General features: G+C 39.5%; 3 protein-coding genes across 3 annotated transcripts; 1 reads left to right on the forward strand and 2 right to left on the reverse strand.

Moving 5' to 3' along the window:
* Window positions 1–1768: 1768 nt before the first annotated feature.
* Window positions 1769–7776, forward strand: LOC137123881 (beta-crystallin A1-2-like). Its single transcript, XM_067498219.1, has 6 exons — window positions 1769–1955; window positions 2195–2271; window positions 2362–2480; window positions 5782–5923; window positions 6113–6255; window positions 6911–7776. The coding sequence occupies exons 2-6, from the start codon at window positions 2197–2199 to the stop codon at window positions 7056–7058; spliced, it is 627 nt and encodes a 208-aa protein (XP_067354320.1). The 5' UTR covers window positions 1769–1955; window positions 2195–2196; the 3' UTR covers window positions 7059–7776.
* unc93b1 (unc-93 homolog B1, TLR signaling regulator) lies at window positions 7767–18997 on the reverse strand. The gene is made up of 13 exons (XM_067498217.1): window positions 18861–18997; window positions 17567–17668; window positions 17308–17449; window positions 17058–17211; window positions 16807–16968; window positions 14895–15024; window positions 14707–14800; window positions 13911–14035; window positions 11580–11762; window positions 11120–11393; window positions 10896–11017; window positions 10679–10801; window positions 7767–9644 (listed from the first exon to the last, which is right to left on the reverse strand). Exons 1-13 carry the CDS (start codon window positions 18861–18863, stop codon window positions 9345–9347), a joined length of 1914 nt encoding a protein of 637 aa, XP_067354318.1. The 5' UTR covers window positions 18864–18997; the 3' UTR covers window positions 7767–9344.
* Window positions 18953–22296, reverse strand: timm10 (translocase of inner mitochondrial membrane 10 homolog (yeast)). The gene is made up of 2 exons (XM_067498220.1): window positions 22079–22296; window positions 18953–20333 (listed from the first exon to the last, which is right to left on the reverse strand). The coding sequence occupies exons 1-2, from the start codon at window positions 22147–22149 to the stop codon at window positions 20138–20140; spliced, it is 267 nt and encodes an 88-aa protein (XP_067354321.1). The 5' UTR covers window positions 22150–22296; the 3' UTR covers window positions 18953–20137.
* Window positions 22297–24081: the final 1785 nt, after the last annotated feature.

The following is a 24081-nucleotide window of genomic DNA, read 5'->3' on the forward strand; positions in this document are numbered from 1 at the left end:
TATGTGTGACTTTTCCCCTTGTTTTTAAGATTAATTTTAAAAAACTTGATTCTTTGTCTTTTTTTATACTTTGTCTATTTAAATTTAAAAAAAAAAAAACTTAATATCTATAGAACTGTAGCAAACATACTTGTATGATAGAATCTGATGTAAGAATTATTCTTTATAAATTCACATTTTTTATATTTGCTTTAGTATTGCAAATGGCGTTAATGATGGCTCTTTTTGATAACTTGAATGCACTTTTGTTGTACTGTTTTTGTGCCTGACCAGAGTTTTAGTTTTCAAAGTAAAACATACTGTATAAAGCCAATGTGTCCACGTGCTATAATAAAACCCCCATTGATTAATACCTGGGTACGGCTGTGGGTACGGCTGTGTGTGAAATGCATTAGACAAAAAGTCGTCTTTTATTTTTATTTTTATTTTTTTTTATCCCACAGTCAAAAAGTGTCACACAATCTGAGCAGAACAAGGTAATAGTACCTTTAGCATGCAAGCTAACACATAACATATTTTGTGTTTGTTCCTGAGTCTCATTCTGTCCCCCATCCTTTACTGACCAGCCACGACATCAGCATCACCTGGTTTTATTGTGGTGGTGGATTATGGCCCCTCCAACCAGTCTGCAGCTACACAGTTCCATACACAACAGGCTGCGATGCACTGTGTGCTCTGACACCTGTCCGTTACGGTCATTACGTTTTTCCCATGCTGACCCCTGACCACCACAGTGTCCCGGGTCGTTAAAGTTGTTGCTGATCGGTGTATATTGTTTTGTGGTACAATCGTTATTATTATTAATTATAGTGAATTATCATGTCAAGTATAAGTATAAGTGTGTTCCAAAATAAAAAATGTTTAAGATCTCTAGTCTTCGCCTATGTAATCATGTTTAGTTTATATGAAATTGAGTTATAAATTAACCAGTCAGCATGTGGCAGATCCTACAATGATTGACACCTCAGTATGTAGGATACATCAGTGCTGTAACCTGTGGGGGACGTGACTTTGGTGTTGCAGAAGTCTCCTCATATGTGCTCCATCAAATGTCAAGCACCAAAGACATGAGCCAACTGTGATCCATTGTCCTAAGTGATCTGTTCAAAAATGTCCTGTAGATTTGACAAAGGGGGCACACTGTCTTTTTATTCATTTATCACTCATTCATTTTTGCTTTTATTACTTATTTATATTATTGTTATTGTTATTATTATTTATATTCCTAATTGACCCCAATTTCCTCGACCTCTGGGAGCCAGCGCTAAAGCAGCCTCCCCGGATGACCGTCCAAATCCTCCTCATTCTCTGCCTATAGCCCCCGGCCATTGTTGCTCTATACGGTGGCACTGCTGACCTATACGAATGGGCCAACAACAGCACCGCATTCACCGCCCGCACCTCTGTGGCTTCGCGCTTTACGATCTGCTGAGTCGGCAGGCCGCATAGACACAGGGGATGGGGGGGGGGGGGGGGGGGGGGTTGTTAGCGCTAAGCCGCGAGCCCGGTCGCGCGCGCGTACCAATACAGGACAGAGGAGCAAACGAGCAGTCAACTCACCTGCTTCAAGATAGCACAGTTTGTTAGAGGACAACCGGAAGCTGTCTTTCTTCCCTCTTAAAATAGTTGACTATTGGAGCTTTTAAATAAATAAATTTTAAAAACTCAAGTTCGTTCTTCCATTTAATCTATAGAATATTTTATCAACTATTAATTTATGATTTGTTTCGCATTACTTGAAATAATTTCATTCATCAGAGTTTAATTTTGAAGAGTCTAACCGGAAGTATCATCCTTAATGGAGGGGGGCTTCACACTCGCACCCAGACAACACGCGCAAACGCACGAGCACGAGGAACCCACGTGGACGCCGGTATAAAACTGAAGCGCCAGGTGCAGGCAAAAAGTCACGTTAAGAGGATTTGATGTGTGAGGAGCGCGAGGACAACATCCAGGTAAGATGCTGAACTTTCCCACGGGATCAGCCATAATGTATTAGTGGGTGGATCTATGACATCATTGCGTTACATATCTGATGTAATTATATTGAAATCTAATGACAACTGATAAGTATGCCGACAATTTAATGAAATAACATGTTTCTTGTTATAAGTTTAAATTTGCCATATATCTGTAATATTGTATTGTTTACGCTTATTTTCTGATCCATCATCTTTTTTCCTTTGTACTCTAGAAATGAATAGAATAACAAAAACCAACATGGCCTCACCCATGTTCTTCTCTAGCATGGGTACAGCTCCTTTCTTTAAGGTGAGTTAACACACACACACACACCAATAAGCACAGACATATAGACACATCCATTAGCGTGCGTCCCTTCCTGTCTTCCCCCGTGTGCAGGTCACTGTGTTTGAGCAGGAGCATTTCCAGGGCAAGTGTCTGGAGTTCACCTCTGAGTGCTGCAACATCCATGACTGCGGCCTGGACAACATCCGCTCCATCCGAGTGGAGAGTGGAGCGTGAGTCACACAGCCTGTACGCCTGCGAGTCTCTGTGGACTGCTGACTGACTCTGTGTGTGTGTTTATGTAAGTGTGTGTCTATGTGATGGAGGTAGAGGGAGGAAATAGTGTCCAGGCTCCCACTATAAAGCATGTCACCCCTGAAGTCACTCCATCCTACATGCAGGGTGAACGCTTCTTCAGATGAACTAGTGAGAAGATTTTATTTCACACTGAGCAGTGGAGCTAACAGCATCTTTTGAATCTGAAAGGCATTTAGGCTGCAGGATGTTCTCTGTGTGGAGGCTGTTTAAGCCCGGCACACATGTGGTCAACTGTGATCAACAGTTACCTTGGTTCAGCAGTGTGTAATTTAAGGCCACATGAATATTTTTTAGCCCTTTGATAAGAAGGTGTTATAGCTGCTTCATTTTCTCATACATTGTACACACAGGAAAATCTTAACATCCTTCTGATGAAAAGTGGACCACGTTTCTTACTCCAAACTACGCTGAGAAATTTCTATAGTGAATGTGAAGTTGGCGCCATATTTAATTTGTGCGCCGTGTTGTCAGGATTTCCATCTTGTGTTTTGTAAGCTTTCTTCTGATTTTCAGTCATGATTCTGAAAAGTCTAACTACAGTAGAGCAGTGCGCCTTCATCTTTGACCCACTGCCATGAAATTGGAACTATTTAAATAAGCTTTTAGACAAACTAAACAAAAACGTTTGAACGTTTCATACCTCACACAGCTGGTAGAACACAAAACGACCTTTTTAAGATTAAAGCATTTAATCAACTCAAAGTTCTAAAAAAATATCCTGGCTTTGCTAGAAAATAAGTAAATTGCTTTTTGTTTTGCCTTTATTTTATTCATTTACTCTACTAGAGAGTATAATTACAGAACTTACGGACCAATTTAAAACGTGTGACATACAACAGTGGCACTTATGGTGAAGTAATACAACATTACAGGGGCCACGCTGGATATCTAAATTAGTCAATATGGTCCTGACTTGGTCCTGGCAGATTATTAATTTGGGTGTTTATATACATGTAACATGAATGCATGTATAGTAACATTCAAAAAAAGAGGCTGTGTGCACAAGATGAGGCTGTAGTGACAGAAAAGGCCTGTAAATTGAACATGTTTTAAAGACGAAAAGAGGCAGTTATAGCAGCAAAAAGTCAGGCCCAGGAGTGTAGAAGCTAAACGGAAAAGCTAAACGAGCCCTCATTCAAGGACTAAATCTCCCATTCACAGTTCTCTAAAGGTGATGTATTATGGCATAATTGATCTGGTTTATATGTAGAACTTTTACTTACAACTAACACATATTTCTTATAACAGCCAGCTTGTTATTAATTGTGTCCAGTGTTTGATTATTGTAATATTCTAACAAATAAATCTTACATAATACAATGTGTTGACAATATTATATTAGATATATTTCTTCTGCGTTAAAGCTAAACAAATTAATCACTCTACTCATTGTAACTTTAATATTTATTTAATGCATTCAACATTTCCTAAAAGTCTTTGCAGTATACCGTTAATAAAGACGTCTATCTGTAGGAGACTCCTGACAGGATTAGAAATCCTTTAAATAATTCATGAGCTGAGGACAGATTTGAACACTGAAGACTGTTTATGCACGGCATTTATTCTTAACTCTGGGTACAAGTGTTAACTCGTGTCACCCTCTTTATTTTGACGCATTTAAGCCCAAAATTTTACTCTGAGCAGATTTCTGCATAGCAGCCCAGGCTTTAGTCATGATGTGTTAAGCTTGCCAAAGTCTGAGAAGTGATTCTCTGAACACCTGCCGACTTTAGCGTTTGAATGCAGAATTAGCTCCAGTCTGGGAGGAAAGTACGTTTACTGAATACCAACTCAAGCGATTTTGAAGAAACTGAAACCAAAGTTGTTACAGGCAAAAACTTTTTTAAAACTTTTTCAAGTGTAACGAACTTAAAATGATCAAAAGATCACAGTAACAAATGGCAGAGGTGGAAGTAACACTGAAAAACTGCCAACAAAGCAGTGTAAACCCATCACAAGGAGAATGATGTACTGCAAATACAAACCCCATTTCCAGAAAAACCGGGACTTGTAAATTGCAATAAAACAAAAATCTGTGATTTATTTATCTGACAAAGGTACAAAGAAATGATTTTAACTGACTAACTTAATTTTAAACCCAGTTTAAATATGAGCCACTTCGAAGTCAGACGCAGAGGCATGTTTACCACTGTGTTAAATCAGATTGAGGCCTGACATTGTCCTGCTAAAATATTTACTGAAAAGAGAAAAGATGTAGCATTGAAGGCGGCAAATGTTTCTCTAAATTCCAGAAATACACCTCTGTGTCAATGGTACCTTTACACATACAGTATGCAAGTCCCCCCCAACCCCCCCCCCCCCCCCCTTGCTTGCTTTTGCACTTTTCATTGACAACAGTCTGGATGATCTTTTCTTGTGTTTGGCATGTTTTTCCTGAAAACATGCGGAAACTTGGACTCGTATGACAACAGAACATCTGTCTTCACATGTCACAAGTTTCTGCTCTTGTCCTTTACGCACTGACATTTCCCCAAAGTCCATAAAGCCTTTCACTGTTCTATACTCTTTACTATGTACTTCTTAGCCTTACTGTCCTTCTATAACAACTTCTTATAAGTGTGTTTAAAGATCAAAATAAATTCCCCACTTTTCAGGCCATAGGTTTTGTGTTATCAGCTAAAGAAAATAAAAGCTTAAAAACAAGAAACAGACAATTGGCTCCTTTCACCCTTTTTCAGTCTTCATTAAGGCATGAATACATAAAAACCATTCTGCTGTTCTAGTCGGTCGAGGTGGAGCTAGTGTTTGACCCATTCTCAGTTAAGTATATTAATCCACTAGGTCCTTAAAAATTTAGGGCTCAGGATTCTTCTAATTGTCACAAAAAGAAAAGAAAAGAATTGTCCCTTTTGCTGGAACTGCTAACACCACAAACACATATGACAGAGGGCCCCTCTTTTGTCACCTTTTAAGGTTTGATCTAAATAGGAGCAAAATATCTAGTATCTATTATGTCCCTTTACAGTACGTTGCAGTGGAACTGAGGCTGACCAAGTGAAGTACTAGTATATTACAACTTTGTTTAAGCACAGTACTGCTCGTCACCCTGCTCATCAAGTGCACAGTTCCCTGTGACCACTAGAGGGACAGAACTAGTTTCCCAGCTGCAGACTGTTCCATCTCTGTCAAATGTCTCTCACTTCTCTCATTCATCTAATATTCCCTGTCGCGTACATCTTCCCCTCGTGTGTCCAGCTGGGTGGGGTTTGAGCACCATGACTTCCAGGGCCAGCAGTTCATCCTGGAGAGAGGAGAGTATCCCAACTGGGAGTCCTACAGTGGGTCCCTGTCGTACCACACGGAGCGCTTCATGTCGTTCCGCCCCATCTACTGTGCTGTGAGTAGCTGTGGGGTGCGGGGGGGTGGGGGGGAATGAAACGGAGAAAGAGAGCAGTAAGAGAGGAAGAGCAGGGACGGACTTGATAGTGAGTGAGTGAGACAGAGACAGAAGGAAGGACTGATCAGGAATACAGTAAAGGTTATACTGTTCAACCCCCCCCCCCTCCCCTTCACCCCCTTCCCACAGTCTCACCACAGCAGCCGAATGATGATCTTCGAGAGGGAGAACTTCATGGGCCAAAGCACCGAGCTGTGTGACGACTACCCCTCCCTGCAGGCCATGGGCTGGTTCATGCCTGAGGTGGGCTCCATGCACGTGCAGTCTGGAGCGTAAGTCAGTGATCCATCCTAACGAGTTCACTTTGTCCAGGTGCTGCCTGTCTTTGCGTCTTTCTTTCTTCTCTTTGGCTGCAGCAGTTTGTTGATTGTCACTTTTTCTCTGTCAACCAAAATCCCTAGAGCTAATTTTGTTCACTTTTGAGCCACTTCTGTGTTAGAAAACAAATCTCCAGACAACACCACAGAGTCACACTTGTTCCAACACTTTCTCAAAGCTAGATTACACAAACCCACGATGCCATGTCGGTCCACCACTTTGGTGAAAATTGCAACAAATACTGACAGAATTGCCAAGACATTTGGTGGAGGCTTCCATTTTCCCATATGATGAGCTGTTAAAACACTGGGAAAAAATTCTAGTTGCCAAAGCCATTAGATGTTTTTAGTACTAATTAGCCAATGTTAGCCTGCTAACACGCAACAATAGTGCACATGGCAAACATCACACATGCCTTAAATAAATTACTTTTAGCAGCTTGATCAACTTTTGACCTAAATGTAAATGTAAATGTTTCTGTAATTTGAATAACAAAGGAGTTACCATAGAAATATGTAGAGAATCTCTTTATTTAAAGCAACTCATAAAGCATATATTCAGGTCTTGGTATGTTCTTAATTTCGTCCTGCTGCATGTGTCTCTGTACAGCTTTGTGTGCTATGAGTACCCGGGCTACAGAGGCCAGCAGTACATCATGGAATGTGACAGACACAGTGGAGACTACCAGCACTGGAGGAACTGGGGCTCCCACTGCCTGACTCCCAAGATCCAGTCCATCAGACGCATCCGGCACTGAGAGAGAACAGATCGGGACTGACATCATAAGCAGAGTCTGGGCTCAGATGTGAGCTTAAAGTTTGGTTCTGAGCTTAGGGTGTTTTTAGTCAGAACCACAACTACAACACAAACCGCAAGTGATGTAGCGGCTACCTCTTTATCCAGCTTCTTTTCCTGTTTCTGTTAAGACTTGAGCTCGTTGTTGGAAGTACAAGTGAAATAAAGTTCAGATTCAGAACATGAGAACATTTCTATAATTCCTCTGTGAGTCCACATGTAGAGTAAGTGCTTGGCCTTTACTTATAAGCTGTTATGTCAATTGTATTTGTGATGCTTATGTTCTTTTACAACTTAGTCACAGAACAGTTACTCTGATACTTTTTTCCAAGTTCATTATAGTATTTCTACTTGCATGTTAGTAAAATCTATGATATAGTCTCCATTTATAAACAAAGCCCTTTGTCACAGTGATTGTAACTAATTAAGTTGTGATTCTTTGCTTTGGTTCTAATTTAAAGTCTCCATGGCGACAAGCATTTTGCGGTCACCACTGACGGCAAAACAACATCGTAAGAATAAGTGTAACACACATTGATACAGTCCAATGAAAGTCAGGAGTTATTTTTATAACAAAAGCAAACATCAAATATCCACTAAAGAATTTGATTCTTATCAAAAAAAAAAATTCCTTTATTTAAGTGACACAGTAAAAGGAAATTGGAGCAGCTAATGAAATTCAGCCATTGTCAACTTTATTAGTTACAACTTTGCTTTTTATACAGTGACATATGGAAATGTCTCGCTTTGTGACACTTTTACGCCTTAAATTAACATGTTTTACAATACATTTTTACCAGACACTGAGAAATGTTGATGTTATACCAGCTTCTCCTGTTTTTTTTAACTCATGCTAGTGGCAGGGCCTCACTAGTCTTTGATCGACCACCTTCGGTAACACATTGCAATCTCTCATTCAGAATTTCTTTTATCTGTTTTCTGAAAGAATGATGCATGTTTTTGGAGTTTGCAGTTTACTTTTCCATATCCTAAGACAAAGCACCACCCACTACAGCAGGTGCTCTTCAAAACTGAAACCTTGATCTGCCATTAAATCCAACCGCAAGTGTAGCAGCTCATTCAAATCTGGTTTTGTTTAAGTCCTGCTGTTCTTACAGATTTGACGGAATGTGCCAGTCACCTCATCAATCGAGTCATTTAGGAAATCATGTAGCTGCAAAAACAGTACTGAAGAAAACATTAGATCTTTAAAACCTCTGTACTTTGGCTACAAATGCCAGTGAGATTTTCAGCGGTTACGTCGAAGTGAGGTAATGTCAACAAAATCCGGTTACATTTGTTTAACAATAATTTAAAATTCAGCTTTTGAACAGATCCTTTCTTTGTAGAATGTTGTGTGACTTGCTTGTTGTATACATTTTTGAAACCAATATTTATGATTTAGCAGACTTAACGAACACAATATCCCATAAGTTTATTGGCTAAAAGTCATAGCTTAACCTCCGGGAGTGAGTCAAGGGTTAACAGCAAATTTAGCATATAATAACAGCAGGGCAGAGGAGATGAGTCAAAACTGAAGAAGTTTTTATAAAACACACATTACAGCTAGAACATGGATGATGACATTAGTACTCAAACCGATTCACTAGTTTTCTATGTTTTGGCTTTTCACAAAGACTGCAAGCAAAATCAAGCTTAGATCCTTTCAACCATGATGATAATACCATGCGTAAGCTTGTTTTCGCTAACAAATATGCATAAGCGAAGGGCTGAGTTGAAGGTAAACAAAAACAGAGGAACAAACACAGCTAAGGCTACATCCAACAGGAGCACACACTTCACACTGCTGTTACACTTTGTAAATCAATCCATTTCCATCAGAAAACCTAGTGCTTTTCTTGTCACTTTCAGTTGTTCTTGAAATGAAAGCAGTTTGCGTATTACAGTCTACACTGATGTAGTATTACAATGCCCTCTATAAATACAAAAAATTAAATACGATTATATTTCAAAACTATCCCTGTTGTATTCTGAGTTGTAGTCTTGGTTTAATCCAATGGGGGCCTCTCTTTAGGAATTTTATACCTAATACTAAACAGCAACATGGTTCATACAGTTCCTATACCTTTACATCTGGCTTATTATAGTAACTGCTAATCTAAATATTAGATGTAATTGAAGTTTTTAAGCTAACATCAAGTATAAAAATCTGTAAAATGCAAATGGAGTCATGAACACAACAGCATCAAGCTCATCTCTGCCTCTCTTCCTCTCCCATTGCTGTCATCTAACCACTATCTTCCCTCCCCTCTCTCCCTCCTTCAAGTTCTTCCCTCTCTTCCTCCTTCTCATGGGCGTCCTGCCGTCTGCTGCGCTGACCCTCTACCCCTCTTCTCCTGGCTCTGGGTGAGTCAGCTCTCCGGGCCCCTGCGTCTTGGCCCCTTTCGTCCCCGTCCTCTGGTCCCATCTCCTCCACCACGTGGTCTTCGTCCTCCGTCTTTAGCTCATCCTCTAGGTCATCATCCTCACCTCTCTCTGAGTCTGACTCATCTGAGTTGTCTTCTTCCAGGTAGCGGTAGCCTTTGAACTGTGGACACACAAAATTTATTATATCACCATTTAGTCACTATTTAACTAATCTTAATCTTAAAATGAATCTAATCTTAATTTACTTGGTGTTAAGCACAAAAGCATTAAGCTCATAGGTGGTTGTTAAAAGCAAACGCAGCACAATCACTGTCTCTAGTTAAATGTTTTTTTCTAAATCAGTCTAATAAAGGTATATTAAACTACAGGTATATGTAGTAATGGCACTTGTGATTTAGGGTAAATTCCCAATATAAACTACCTGTCAAAAGAACAATATATACAGAAGATTTATGTACATCGTCTGATTGGGCTTCTGTTAAGTGGCATTGATACCATTACAGTACAAAATACACAGATTAGCTAAAACATTAACACCATCTGGTGGTTTTAATATAAGAATATGTTTTTTATAAAAAAATATTGTAAACTAATAATACTGCAGTATTACTGTGGTTTAACTACCTTTTGCCACATAAAGTGCTCAGCTCAGACAAAATCAGTTCCACTTTTCCTAACAGTGATCTTTGACCCCTATTTTTATGACATTATTAGGACCAGCATTGTTAATGTTGTAGCTGATCAATGGATAGGATATAACAATGCTTAAGACGATTTTGCCACACACATTGTTTGATGGCTTTTTAACTTTATTCCCACACAAGGACACATGTCCGGTAAAGTAGCTACAATTTGCATATTCGATATTGCATTAGGTAACTCAACACGGCTGCCAATTTATTTTTAGCAAAAGCTGCTCAGCCTGCATATATGCAACAAATGATTCTATTTGCAATTACATTCATAAAATAGCACATGTAAACATGTTTCTTTTAGAGCACAACAACAGCATTGTTTGTCATCATGCAAGATGATTTTATATAAATCTCTCAGTTGTAAAGTAGATGTCACTTTTTTACCATAGCCTCTGTGGAACGTGAACTCTAACCCGTGACAGCTATCTGACCTTTGGCTAACAAGTGAATCTGATAAAGCGAAATTAGCAAGATTCAGAGACTCATTGTGACTGTTTACCTTGTGCCGTGGCCGAGGGATGCGAGGCAGTCTGGGGCGCACATCACTGGCCAGCCGACGCTCCATGAGCCAATAGCAGTAGCAGGCAACCAACAAAGTAGCCAATAGGACGGAGATTTTAGCCTGAGAAATGGAAAAAGGGGAACAGTTACCGTGTTCCTGTAGTACTACAGATGCAAACACACTAGAACATCTCTAAACACGCAAGCTCGCGTACCCTCATTGGAATGCCGGACCAGAGGTAAACGACGAAGATGGCGAGGGCCTGCCACCAGTGGTAGATGGTGTAGATAAAGTCCAGGCGTTCTTTTTCCTCAGCGTACAGGACGCCAAGAAGAGCTGACACACAAACACAAAGAGGAGTCCATGCTGACACGTTTCGTGTGTGAACAGAGTTTGTGCACATTAGACACAGATATGTTGACCACAGTTGCTACTCACTGCTGACCCCCGTCTTGTTCAGGGCGGTGCCGAGGCCCCACAGAATGGAGATAACCAACAGAGGGCCCAGGTACTCGGGCTTATTACTTGGCATAGACCACACCATTAGAACCAGCAGCAACACAATATGCACAAAAGCACCACCCACCAGACACACCCAGCGTGGTAGGCGAAGGAGGCAGAGGGACAGGGAGGAAAAGATGGAGCAGGACAGGCCGTAGACGACAATAAGGAGCCACAGGTTTTTCAAGCCCAAAGCACAGACGCCATAGCACTGTGGAGAAAGGGAAAGACATTTAGGACACACGTTTTCTGCATTTCCTGTCTTTACTTGTATAATGTGCCAGCTCCTTTGATTTTTTTAAAATTATTTTTAAAATTATAATCCAACCAGAGACACCTACTAAATCAATCGAAGCAAGTACTATTTGTTATTCAAACTCAGTTGACAGTGCAGTACCAGAGAGAATCCAGTGACAGCGAACAGCATTTCAAAGCCGCTGTAGATGAAGAAGGGGCAGAGCAGTCGCAGGCGGTAGTCTCTCAGGTGTTTGAAGGGCAGCTGAAAGATGTTTCCCCAGCCAATACTGCGGAGGTCGATCTCTTCTGTCGGCCGATAGGCAGCACCACACAACACAAGGAACTGTGTGTAGTAGCAAACAGAAATCTTTGAATCATTCGGCTTTTCCGATGCTTTATGTTACTGTATCTAATAAGAGACTAATAAAGACTTTTTTCCAGCCCACTGTGGGACTAAATAAATGAATAAATACACAAGACAAAGTGCAAACGAAAGTATTACTACAATACTTTGATCCCGCTCTCTAAACTGCTGTGACTTTAATATGTAAATACGTAAGAGTGAGTCTGTTTCTCTATGTAAGGATCAACCACTGCATGCTGGGAAAGGTTTGAGCCTGGTGTATTGCTGAGCCAACAACGCTGTATAGATAATGTAAAAATACACAATCATTTAATACCAAATGTGTCACATAACATGAACCAAATGCCGCACACACGGACAATTAAAGGCAAGTTACATCCCCTGCCCCTAAATAAACTCAAAAACAAAATGCACACAGAGCAGCATGACAATAAAACTGAAACAATAATAATTGGCTAAAAGCACAATGTCCCTCATGGGGTCATGACTCGACATTCTGTTCATCCTGGGCCTGCTTAACTTTGATTTAAGGGTGTAAGAAAAAGTCAATTCTAGTACGGCCACTTTTACACACGGATAGGAAGTGGTCGGAATCGAACAGCTGAGCCCGCAAAAGATGAATGGTCGCTCCATCTCCTGAGTCACGGCCCCCCCAGACTGTCATACTTTGTTAAAATCTGAATCTCAGCAGACAGACACACTTGCAGAGCAGCTGATAATATAATATAACATAATGGAGTATTTAATATTCGAAGACACTGACTTATCTCAGGCATTTATTTTACTTGATTTCATTTACATTCATCAGGTGAGCAAAAACACAGCTACAACTGAGTGCTAATGTTGTTCTGTGTCTAATTTAAATAGTTAAGGTTTGCTAATGACTATGTCATCCGTTTACAGATTGTTGTGTTGCCTCAGACTGACTAAAAGTTCATTAATGCAGGTTTAACATCTGGTATTTAGTACCAAGCTCCAGATTGTGTGACTGTGTAATCATTTGATAAAAAACACACTTCACCGTGTGATGATTACATAATATAGCAGCAGGACCAATTTAAAGGCCCTTAATATTTGAAGATTAAAGTCGCATTGCTATTACTTCATGTAATGATATTTTGGTAACATACATTAACACTAATGAGATATCTCAGTAACACACAACATATTTTAATTTGTCATAGCAAGGACAAGGGTAAATAAAAATCAACAATACATTTTTTAGTACTATGAGTAAAAGAAAACTAAGATATTTGTTTAGCCCACACATAAGTATATAGTCACCTGTTTAAATATTAGCCAACAAAGAATATGTTCTCCCCAAGCTCGTTTGGGTTTCATCATATTTTGTTTTGGTTTGATATGCATTTCTAATGTATAGTCCTGGTCATTTACAAAGCACTGCTCTCGTGATACTTCAAATACTTCTCATGCTCTCTGCTAGGAAAAACAGGGGCTTGGGGACAGGGAAAAAACAAGTGAGATATCTTATAGCAGAGTGTGAAAACCTCCCCTTTAAAATAACGTTCATGATAATGTTGTCCTGAAGGGTGGAAGATGTTTGATTACACGAGACAGAAAAAGGGGGAAACTCAGTATATTGACCATCGGTAAAAGTGACAGAGGCTTTGCTCACTGAATGTTTTCAGCCTATATCACAGCTTTATGAGCTTTTTGCAGTATATTAGAGGATGGTAGAGCAGTTGTCCACAGGTCAAAATATTCTTTGGCAAGAAACAAATCTAAGTTGCCCCTGACTTGTAAGTTGCTTTGAGTAAAAGCTATGTCCAAACGACCCATTTGATATGTTGGGTGTCAGACTTTGGCCGTGTTGTGGAGCTAGATAGTGTTCTCCGTCAGGTAGCCGTTGTTAAGTTGTTCTACATCAGAAAACAGTATTTCAAAATGAAGGCTATGTGCCAGAAATTCACTTCACTAAAAGTATTTAGTACTTTTTTAAAAACCTGACACACTTGTCATCACTTGAGTGCAGCCCATATGTTATGAAGCTGCGAGCCACATTTGGACCACTACCCACCACATTGTCCTCAGGAAAGCATTAGGTCAATGAGTGTCCTTACAAATATAGAGAAACAAGCATGTATGCTGAATGTGCTGGTATCTTACGATGATCATGGCGAAGAAGGCGAATCCCATGAGGACGCTCTCCACCACTATGAGCAGCATGGAACGAGGCAGGTTGATCAGCACGGTGGAGTTGAGGCCGGGGATCACTCCACTCATATTTGCACCTGCAGAGGAAGAGGAAGGTTCAGATTGTGGAGAGTCACACCTGAACCATCTGCTTGTATATTTAACACTACAATCTTTGTTTCATTTGAGTCCAAATAAAAAAAACATTAAGTGTGAAAAGTGACCCAAATGTAAATTAAAGATAGCTGGAGGGATATATAAGAGGGTAGCAAAAAAAGCCAAGGTTTCCAAATGAACCTGTTCTGTTTCCTCCTATTGCTGTTAACATAAAAAGGAAGCAACGTGGCTGCAGCAGATAAATTTAGCATAACTGAAAAAACAAACCCGCTTAAGCAGACGTGTTGCACTTTACTAGCTTTACAGCAACATTAGTGGGCCAAATTGTGTTTCCTTTGGCACCTCACTGTCTAATAAAGCATTAAAAAACATATTTGCACATGTGCTTTATGCAAAGCTATGAAACAGTCTTTCTGTCGAAAGAAGGGGCAGGACGTGCAATGTCTCCTGATAAATATAAGATACATTTGTCAAAACAGTTAATTACTGTGAGAATTTACAGCTGCAGTTTCCCCACATTTGCTAATTTTAGAAAACTACACGTGAATATGTTCAGGTCAGGTCACTGAAGTGACAACTGAATTGTCAAAACTTGTTGTGTGCTTATTTGTGCTTTGAGAGGGATCAGTGGAGGTGAAGTGAGAGACTTTACCACAGTATTTAACGTTGTAGAGAACGTGCTCATTCTCGTGCAGGTGTTCGTTGAGAACCAGACGCATGGGGAACTCAGCGAAGACAAAGCTTAACTGATGAGGAAGAGTGAGAAAACGGAGAAATGTGAAATGCCCCTCACAACGTAAAAATCAGCTCAGGCATTAGTACAGATGGCTGAAGACCCACATGGAAGATGATGTAGAAGATTGACTGGAAGACGATGATGTAGCTGTGGCACGCTCCCTTAGGAAGCTTCTTCTGCTCCTGCACATGCTCTTCCTTGTAGTTGACGTACTCATAGTACTGCTGGGCCATCCTGCCATGTGTGTCGTGTGATGGGAGACATTCACAAACACACACATACTTCATACATCATACAACATGTACAGTACAATCAGGTGTGTGTTAGTTTATGTGCTGCATGGGTGTGTGTGTGCATTCACCTGTACACTCAACATTCACAGTCTGAACGAATACGACAAAAGAAAGGCTAAGAATGGATGTATGCGTGAAACCCTGAACTGAAAAACATTGAATTTGGCCAGAGGGAATTACGTTTCTCAGCAACTGCACCACAAAAACAAAAATACAAAACTAACAAAAACAATGCAGCAACAGCACAGTGCCTGTACTGACAAAAACCATGTGATGTGTTGTTACAGCTCCCTGTGAACACATGAGAAAACCAACTGACCCAAAGCTGCTTTTGATACCTTCCTAAAAGTTTTTAAATGAAAGAAAATGAAAGAAAATCAGTGGCTCTTTTTTTCCCCCCATGACAGTTCACATCTTATCATGTCAGAGATCACCCAATACCCTGTTGAGGCTAACATTAGCTCATTTTATCTCGTCATAAATACACCAGTGTCCGCTCAAAAGGGACAACTAATTAAAGCACAGAGAGGACGTGTTTGTTTGAGGTAATTCAGCAACAGTGTCGCCTCTCAAGGCTGGATTAACGCCCCTGCAACGTGAGCTGTGAACAGGCCTCAAAGCTGTAAAAATGAATCATTTGTTTTCAGAATAACCACCATGAGGTAGTATGGGCCTTAAAGCGGTAGTTAAGGGCAACTCTCTCCTTATTCCAGGTTTGTGCTTCTACTTACGTTTCGTATTTCTCAGTTCTCATTTTCTAACTTCATGCAACGTCAGACTTGAAATCAATCAGCCCTGCTCGTTACTGTCCACTCATAATCACAATGATTAAAATGTGTTTGAAGTAGTTTTAAATGTGTTAACACCATAATGAAATGCTAACAAGTCATTTCAGTGGGTAATCAAAACATATGGGACAATTTCATTTTCAACACCAAACACTGGGCTTATTAATGTTAAAGAATTGAATTATTTTAAATTATATTATGAATACATTGACATATTCTATTGCATAGTTTTAATTTAATTTTAATTAATTTATAAATGTGTTTTGAAGTGTCAGACCAACAAAGAAATATTCACTTTAATTACTGATAATTTGCATCTCCACAATAAATATAATATCTACAAAAGCTATTAACAACCTCAATAATGTTGGTTATTCAAGCTTTATTCTTTATTCTTTATTGTATTCTGTGGTTTTTGTCACATAAACACTGAGATGATGTCCTACTTAAAAACTGAGAGCTAATTTTAGCAGTAAGTGGACGGTAGTTATTATAGAATGTATCTTTGCACCAATGGTTGACATCAGGTCATATAATCTCCTCTTAAATGGGAACATGTATTCACAGCTTCAACAACTTAGAATTTGGGATTTGAACCAATGTGACCTACTGTTTTACAAGGAGTTGATTATAGTACTCGCTAGTGGCCGGAACTTAGAAGACAATAACCAGAAGATAGGAAAAGCTCCAAAAGGTCACAGGAGTTCAGGTGGTGGAGTTTAGGTGGAGGTTCCTACATTGCTATATGTAGTCACTGTATTACAGATTGTTAGCTTGAGTTAGAAACTTTAAGGACGATTAAATTGCAGCATGACTTTGCTGTGGTTAATGTACAAACAGCAATCTTCAGGACGTCCTATCTGCTGCGACATCAAAGTTTTAAGCTTCAAAAGCTACAATCTTGACCCACACCTCAAAGTCCTCCTCTCTCTTACCTAGTGATGTAATTTCCCAGAGAAGCCCAGAAAGGCACTATGGCCACGCCGATAGCTACGGCCGATGGGACCAAGGTATAGTAACGCTCCCAGTAATTGGTTGAGACGAACAGTGCGTAGATGCCGGAAGCCAGGAACATCATCCATTTGGTACCTAGAAACCTGAAAGACAGATTCAAACATGGAAGAATGAAGGCAGGAAGACAGGAAGAGTCAGACGCTGTAAAAGGTTTGTGTGTGTGTGTATCTACCTGATGAGAATGGGGGTGTACAACAGGCCTATGATGGGTGTGACATTGATGCCCATCAGCATCTTACGGTCGATGTCCTCCAGGCCAAGGTTGCTGTACTTCACCTCGCGGTAGGTCATATCGTAATGCAGAATCAGCTGCATCTGCAGAAGGCCTATGACACATACGCAGATACATAAAAGTAAATGTGTGAGACTATGTACATCTTCATGTCTGTCCCTTACATTGTCTTTTCTCCAGTGAAACCCACCCATGTATACGCTGTACACAATCATAGCCCCGACACTGGCAGCGAGAACATTCTTTATAACTCCCAGCCTCTTCCTCCTGTAGTATTTCCTCTCTTCCTCCTCCTCATTGTACTCTGCCTGTGGCCCCAAAAATTCCTCCATCTAATGCAAAATGGTGAAAAGAACGTATGTGTTTGAAAATCTAAACATTTCTGTCATGGAAGAGTGTGATATCTTTCACAGAGACTGAGGTTTTCACAATCAACCACCCGAGCTCACCTGATCGTCGTCACCCACATTCAGCATTTCATTGGCATTGCCATTAGGTGGCACAAATTCAGCAGCGTCTCTGACCAGCTCTTCTCCGCCTGTTGCCTCCATCTCGTGAGCAAAAAGAGAAGTGCAGCGGATGAACAGACAGTCAACGTCTGAAGTAAAAATGATTCTCATTCATGGAGATGACGCAATTAGCAAATGTCAATAAAAAGTTGGAGCAGTGAAAATTGTTTCACCGGGTTTGCTGAGTATTATGTTGTATTTTAAAAAGCAAGGGCACCATCAGTCTATATCTTTGGGGAAAGTCCACTTATAGGACAATACCTCCACCAATATGTAAAGTAATATATTTAGAGTTCAAACATTAACCAATAAATTAAGAGAAATTTTATATGGAGGTTTTTTTGATACACATGATTATGATTTTGATGTATATTTTCAAAGATTTCAGTCTCTTTTTCTCAAACATGACAAAAATCAGTGACTGCAGCCTATTAAATATGAATATGATAATAATTTAAAGATCTGTGTTTTGGACATTTGGTCAAGAGTGTATCTATGTGCTTAATGAGCGAAATTATTAATCAAAAGTAAAAAAAGAATCACTATTTGTCGCACTGACAAACTATAATGTTTGAGGGAAGGGATGTCACAAACGGGGAAATTACACTCTCCATTTCAAAATAAAAAAAACCTGCCATTTTGTATCTGGTTAACACTTCAGGAAATTATAGTCAAAAGCTCTTAGCTTTCTAATTCGACCTTAAAAACAATTCATAGCCCTATGTTGATGCTCTGCAGTTTTCTTTTACTTAACCTTATTTTACTATAAATGTAACTATAACCCAAATTTCAAATAAAAAATAAATAAATAAAAAAAGAGGATGTGAGCATCATGTTCTCCAAAATGCTAAAACAAACAACCATATGTTTTATAGGTGGAGAGGAAAAATATGTTAAACTAAAAAACCCAACGACACGTTTCAAACTTAAATGAACTTTTCTCCAGCATTGGTTCAACGTGTTTATAGGACGAGGTCGCTTTGCACCTTTCTGCTTTTTGGCTCCAGCATCAGCGTTTAAATTACCTTTAACTAAACACCCTCGTTAATGTGTCTAAACTATGAACTACACAGTTTCACTTTATCTTGTGCCAGACTTTCATCTATATTATTCTAGAGGGCTGTTTGGTAAAAGACGGCCAGTAACCTTTCAGTTACTGCGCTGTTGAGGCTCCTTGCAGCTCACCTGTCCAACAAACACGCCTCCTCTGCCCAACACCTTGACAGATACTCACCATGTCCGTCGCCCGGGGCTTCGTGCGAGCACAATTAAACCTTTCTCCTCCGGACAGCTGGACAACACTGGGCTTTTTTTTTTTTGTCCCCCCCCCCCCCCCCACTGTCAGGTTTGTGTCTTTGCTACTTTTAGTTCCCCTTTCCGATGCACAAGGGCCAAAACTAAATACGAGTTTCAGGAGGGAAACGAAAGTCAGTTGTCTTCACTTCCTCGCCCCAAACTGAAGTCACCGTTTGGTTTAAAGGCACAGGCGCACATTTAGGAAGCGTCCTCTCTGCTCTTAGCGCCACGTTTACGCCGCTTGACATGGGAAAAGTAAGTTTGGAGACAGGGGGATGCAGTTGTAATACAGCTGAAAAAACACAGTGTGAACTCACAGATGTGAAGGACATTATTTAATTGGATTAATAACTGAACCACTGTGCAGCGTCTGTGCCCATAAAAGGAGCTGCAGCATTACTCACAATGTGATTAGCACAGGAAAAAAAAAATACAGTTCAGTGACATTCAGGCCAACACACAAGAAGGACAAGTGAGTAAGGTTCATTCAGGCCCTCTTCAACAGACATAATGTAACATTATGTATTGGCTCTAGTATAAAATAAGAGTGACTTACACTATGCTGCCACACATAATGAATTCAGTGCATTTCCTGACCCATGTACGGGATTTACTGTATGTTGAAGGGTTTGCACAGAACTGATACCAGTTTGTCTGCACAACACACAACTTGTCATATCACACCGAGTTTCGAACATAAAAGAAGAGGGGCCCCGTTTACCTTAACCCACTTTCGGAAACAAAAATCACTCGACTTCAGAGAACCTTGGGATCAACACCAAATTCAAATCTTAGTGTCCTTTTAATGTAACTGCCACATACACGATTGGTGAAACAAACTTCAACAGAGCTAACACAGCATGAAAAATGATATTACATGTCCCAGGGTTTTCTCCTTTCCAGCTAATTTTCAGGTGACATCTTCAGGACCTGGGAAAGCCAATGGTCACATGACCAATCCAGAGACGGCGGTGGATCTCTGAGCAGTTTCAACCAGGTGTTCCGGTTCTTCCTCCATCCTCACTCTTTACATCATTCTCTAATACTGTAGAGAAGGCAGTATCTCTCATTGGACCCTCAGCTTTATTTGTACAATTTTTTTTTAAGTCTTTACATAAAAAACAAAACAAAAAAACACACTAGTCTCTCATCTTAGATCATCCAGATGTGGTACACCTCTCCCATAACTTAGTAACATTTCTTTTTTCAGCGTCTCTATCCGCTCCCAACAGCTGCCTTCCTCATCATTTCCTCATCCTGAACGGACAGCTCTGTCAGCTTGCGTCCCAGCCTCTCGTGAAGGTCCAGGTATTTGGCCACGCAGCGGTCCAGACACACCGACTCTCCCTTCGAAAGCTCTGCCTCTTTGTAATGCGGCGGTACACACTTCCTGTGGCAGGCATTGGTCATTCTGAAGAAAGTAAAAAGGCAGCAAGGAGTCAGTCAGATTCTCTAAATGCTGTGTGTTAAAGACTTCAAGTGAAAACTCAGACGAGGAAATTCCATTTTGCCTGAGCCTCTTTGGTCAGCAAGTACAAGTGCACAGCTCCCTCTGCTGGAAATGCCGCTACACATTTTACAATGTAGTACATAATTTCCCCAATTAAAACTTAAACATTTTGACTTTGCAGAATATTAGTATATGTTATACTTACTCTGGTGACAAAAGTGCAGCAACAACTTATTTTATTGATAATTTAACTTTTTAATTATTTTAATTGTTAGTCCTAATTTGTTTGGATTTTCTGCTTTAAAAAAAGTCACAGGCCCTTAATCTTGAGCCGTATAAAAACTTTATTTAATGGATGCAATACATAATAGAAATGAAAAATTATACTTTGCTTAAAATAAACTTGATTCTGACCACATCTTAACTGTTGACTGTTGACATTAGGTTTAATAATGTATAATTTGATCAGATAAATTCTACTCAGAAAAAGTTAGGGATATTCACCTTTGGTGTTTAAATTTATAGAAAATGTAAAAAGTTTATTCTACAGTGATATCATATCATGAAAATAGGGCATTTAAGTAGAAGCATGAAATGGTAATTTCCTCATAAAGCTAAAGCTGGTGGGTATACCACAACAAAAAATGTCAGTGTCTCAATAACTTGTCAGTTGTTAGGTGTTGTCTTGATCCAATGATGAAATGTGAACAGCATGATGAGAGAGGACTGTTAAAACACACATTTTCATTGAACCAGAACATTGAGTGGTCGATTCATTAATCAGATATGATCCATGAAATTTATACAACACTGATTTACACTGGCTCAATACAGGTTTCTTTTAACAGTCAGAGGGAGACACTGCCCACTTTGGTGCTTTACGTTACACAGTCTGACAATTCAAATATCATCGGACATGCAAAATTAATAAAAAACTATAGACAAATGGTAAATATCAACATTACCAGTTCAACATGTCCACTTGTTAGAGAACAGCAAGTTATGCAACAAGTACTGAAACACTGAACAGTTGGACATGTGCATTTAAAGGTTTTAAGAGGGTCAAATTAAGTTCACCCGTAAAGGTTATAGTACATTATTAAATTTCATATGCAAGTCGAAAATCCCTTATATATATATTCCCTTAATATTCTACTTGGTCACTAATTCTGACCAAGCACATTTTTGTGCATAATATATTTAGGAATCCAAATGCTTTCAAAACTTCATTTTATTTTTACATTTAACAGATGATCTTTAGCTTGTAATCTGATAAAAACGAAATGAATACTTACATGAACCTAAAAAACTATTAGCACTAGCTCCCTCTATACCCCACAACCGATATTGCTACTACATCTGGCCGTGGATTTGATCAATGAATTAAAAATGATGTCTCTCTGTAATTTAATACATTCAATATGATCATGTAAGCTGCCTGCATTTTTCCCTATAAATGCTTGCACAGTGGCAGACTGTCAGCTGGACACAACATCAGCGATGAGAGTTACATGTGAGAAAGCTACAACTGATGTAGTATCATAACAGTTAGCACGAGGGAGAAAGCTAACTGAACGTCTCTAACATTCAAAGGTTTGGTAGTTTAGTAAAGACTATAAATAACAGACATGATACAATTTACTGCCGCAAGAGAAGCTGCATAAATAAGAAACCGCTAGCTAATGAGTTAGCATGTTCGGCTTTACCGGTTGTACATGTCAGCCATCATTTCCACCTCCAGCTCTGCTGCCAGCTGCTGCGCCTTCATGGGATCCATAACTGCCCTTCAATGCTGCTCACACCCGAGTATAACCTCACACACAAGTATCAGTGACCCTCTACAGCGACCGGTCAACAAGAAACACCGCTTCTTCTGTAACCTTCAAACCTACGAGAAAACACGTGTGTACTACTTCCTCAGCTACTTCCGTTGTCAATAAAGTTGGATTTGACTGAAGGCGGCGATAGTGCGCCCTCTACCGGCCTTTCCGTTTACACTGTAAAGGTCCGTACATTGCTCTAACCAGTATCCTCATGTTATCAGAAAGAGAACAGCTGCATGAAAAGAGACTGTTTTTTTAATAAACCATAATTATGAAACTTACATAAAACACTGCTTTATACGGGCTCAAAAAAGGTTTCTTTTCCTTAACAGTTAGAGGGACACACTGCCACTTAAGTGCTTTATGTTACACAGTCTGACAATTCAAATATTAATGGAAATGTAAAATTAATAAAACTAGTGACAAATGGTAAATATCAACATGAAGAACTCCTTTGTCTCTCAATGCTTTATCATATTAATGAAAATGAAACAGCCATTTGAACTATGTACACTGAACTAAATGAATGCTCATAAACCTGAATCCACACACAAAATAATGAAAAAACAACAAACGCAGAGTGCAGGACATGTGCCACAATGTAGAATAAAACTATGCCACATAGAGGAGGTTACTCTGACTCATCTCCAGTCACATCAATATCGTTCACATCTTCTTCCTCATCTTCATCTGGTGTTATTTCTATTTTATTAAGTCCATCTTCACAATCTTTGGTCTGAAGCACTTTGTCTGGGGAGTAAACCACAACATCCACCTCCACTTCCTCCTCCTCTTGAGCACAGCTTGAGGTCCTGCTGATCCCACCATCATATAAAAAAGATGGACCGGCTGTCTCAGGAGCCTGGGGGTACAAGTTGTGATCTGAAACCAGCTTGTCTTCTTGATCCATGTCACTGTGAGACAAGCCTTCAATGTCAATGGGACTCTCTACTGTTGTAAATGACCCTTTTGCATTACAGGATTTTTCACCTAAAAAAAACACAAAACAGAAAGTACAGATTATCTACTATCTTGGAATTTATTGGAGAATCACAGACATAACTCTGGCAGTGATCATTGCTGTTACTGGTTAAATGCCAGCAAGTTCAATTAGCTGTTGGTAGCTAAAGTTAAGTTACTGAACTGACTGAATGATGCAAAGACAAAACACTTGCTGTTATGCAGGTCTCTCAAAAAGTCAATGGACAAAGACTTCAATCATTGGGGGGAAAAAAAAAGAAAAAAGAGTCGACTGGGTATTTATGTAGTTCCAACACGAGCAGAGCGAGAGGAATCCTCCTATAGTATCAGTGGAAGTCTTGACATCCGTTTCTAAATCTCCTAGTAAAAATTTTATTCCTTTGAGTTTAAACAATAAATCCAATTAAGATCAGTAAAATCAGGACCTTGTGCCTCATTTTAATGCCAGCATGAGCATATTTCTATTATCTGATACTTTGCATTCATATTTAACCTATATTTAAGTAAATTTCAGACAGAAATATAGAAACGTACATACTGCAACTGCATCGTAAATGGGAATGCTGGTTTCTGAAATCAGGTTTGGGAATTGGGGAAATAATACAAGTCGGTTTTCTTTCAAATATTTTTAAATCCCAATTGCTTAATTTGTCAGCTGTGTCATGCTTTCAAAATAGGTGGAAGAAAGGTGAAAGAAAAATCTGATTACTCGTCTGCTGCATGTATACATGGATTTCCAGTAATTCTGTTTAAGTGCAAACTCTGTTCCCCAATTAACAGAATAAGCTTGTTTTCCTGAGTAACCTGGTAATTTTGTATGTAGTTGGGATCACTTGTCAAATGTTTGTTAGCAGTTCCAACAATCCCTCTAAAATTGTCATCAGGTTAAAGGTAGGTAACAAAAG

Source organism: Channa argus, chromosome 3, assembly GCF_033026475.1.
Source record: "Channa argus isolate prfri chromosome 3, Channa argus male v1.0, whole genome shotgun sequence".
Taxonomy (NCBI): Eukaryota; Metazoa; Chordata; class Actinopteri; order Anabantiformes; family Channidae; genus Channa; species Channa argus.

What these genes read in the sequence shown, in the direction of transcription:
- unc93b1 (XM_067498217.1), bottom strand. An exon ending in TACACCCCCATTCTCATCAG is followed by an intron (nt 16,969 to 17,057) that starts GTAGATACACAC and finishes TCTGTCTTTCAG; the next exon opens with GTTTCTAGGTACCAAATGGA. An exon ending in TCTTCTACATCATCTTCCAT is followed by an intron (nt 14,801 to 14,894) that starts GTGGGTCTTCAG and finishes CTTCCTCATCAG; the next exon opens with TTAAGCTTTGTCTTCGCTGA.
- LOC137123881 (XM_067498219.1), top strand. Translation starts at nt 2,197, where the DNA reads ATGAATAGAATAACAAAAACCAACATGGCCTCACCCATGTTCTTCTCT. An exon ending in ATCCGAGTGGAGAGTGGAGC is followed by an intron (nt 2,481 to 5,781) that starts GTGAGTCACACA and finishes TCGTGTGTCCAG; the next exon opens with CTGGGTGGGGTTTGAGCACC. An exon ending in TCCGCCCCATCTACTGTGCT is followed by an intron (nt 5,924 to 6,112) that starts GTGAGTAGCTGT and finishes CCCTTCCCACAG; the next exon opens with TCTCACCACAGCAGCCGAAT.
- timm10 (XM_067498220.1), bottom strand. Translation starts at nt 22,149, where the DNA reads ATGGATCCCATGAAGGCGCAGCAGCTGGCAGCAGAGCTGGAGGTGGAA. An exon ending in ATGGCTGACATGTACAACCG is followed by an intron (nt 20,334 to 22,078) that starts GTAAAGCCGAAC and finishes TACTTTCTTCAG; the next exon opens with AATGACCAATGCCTGCCACA.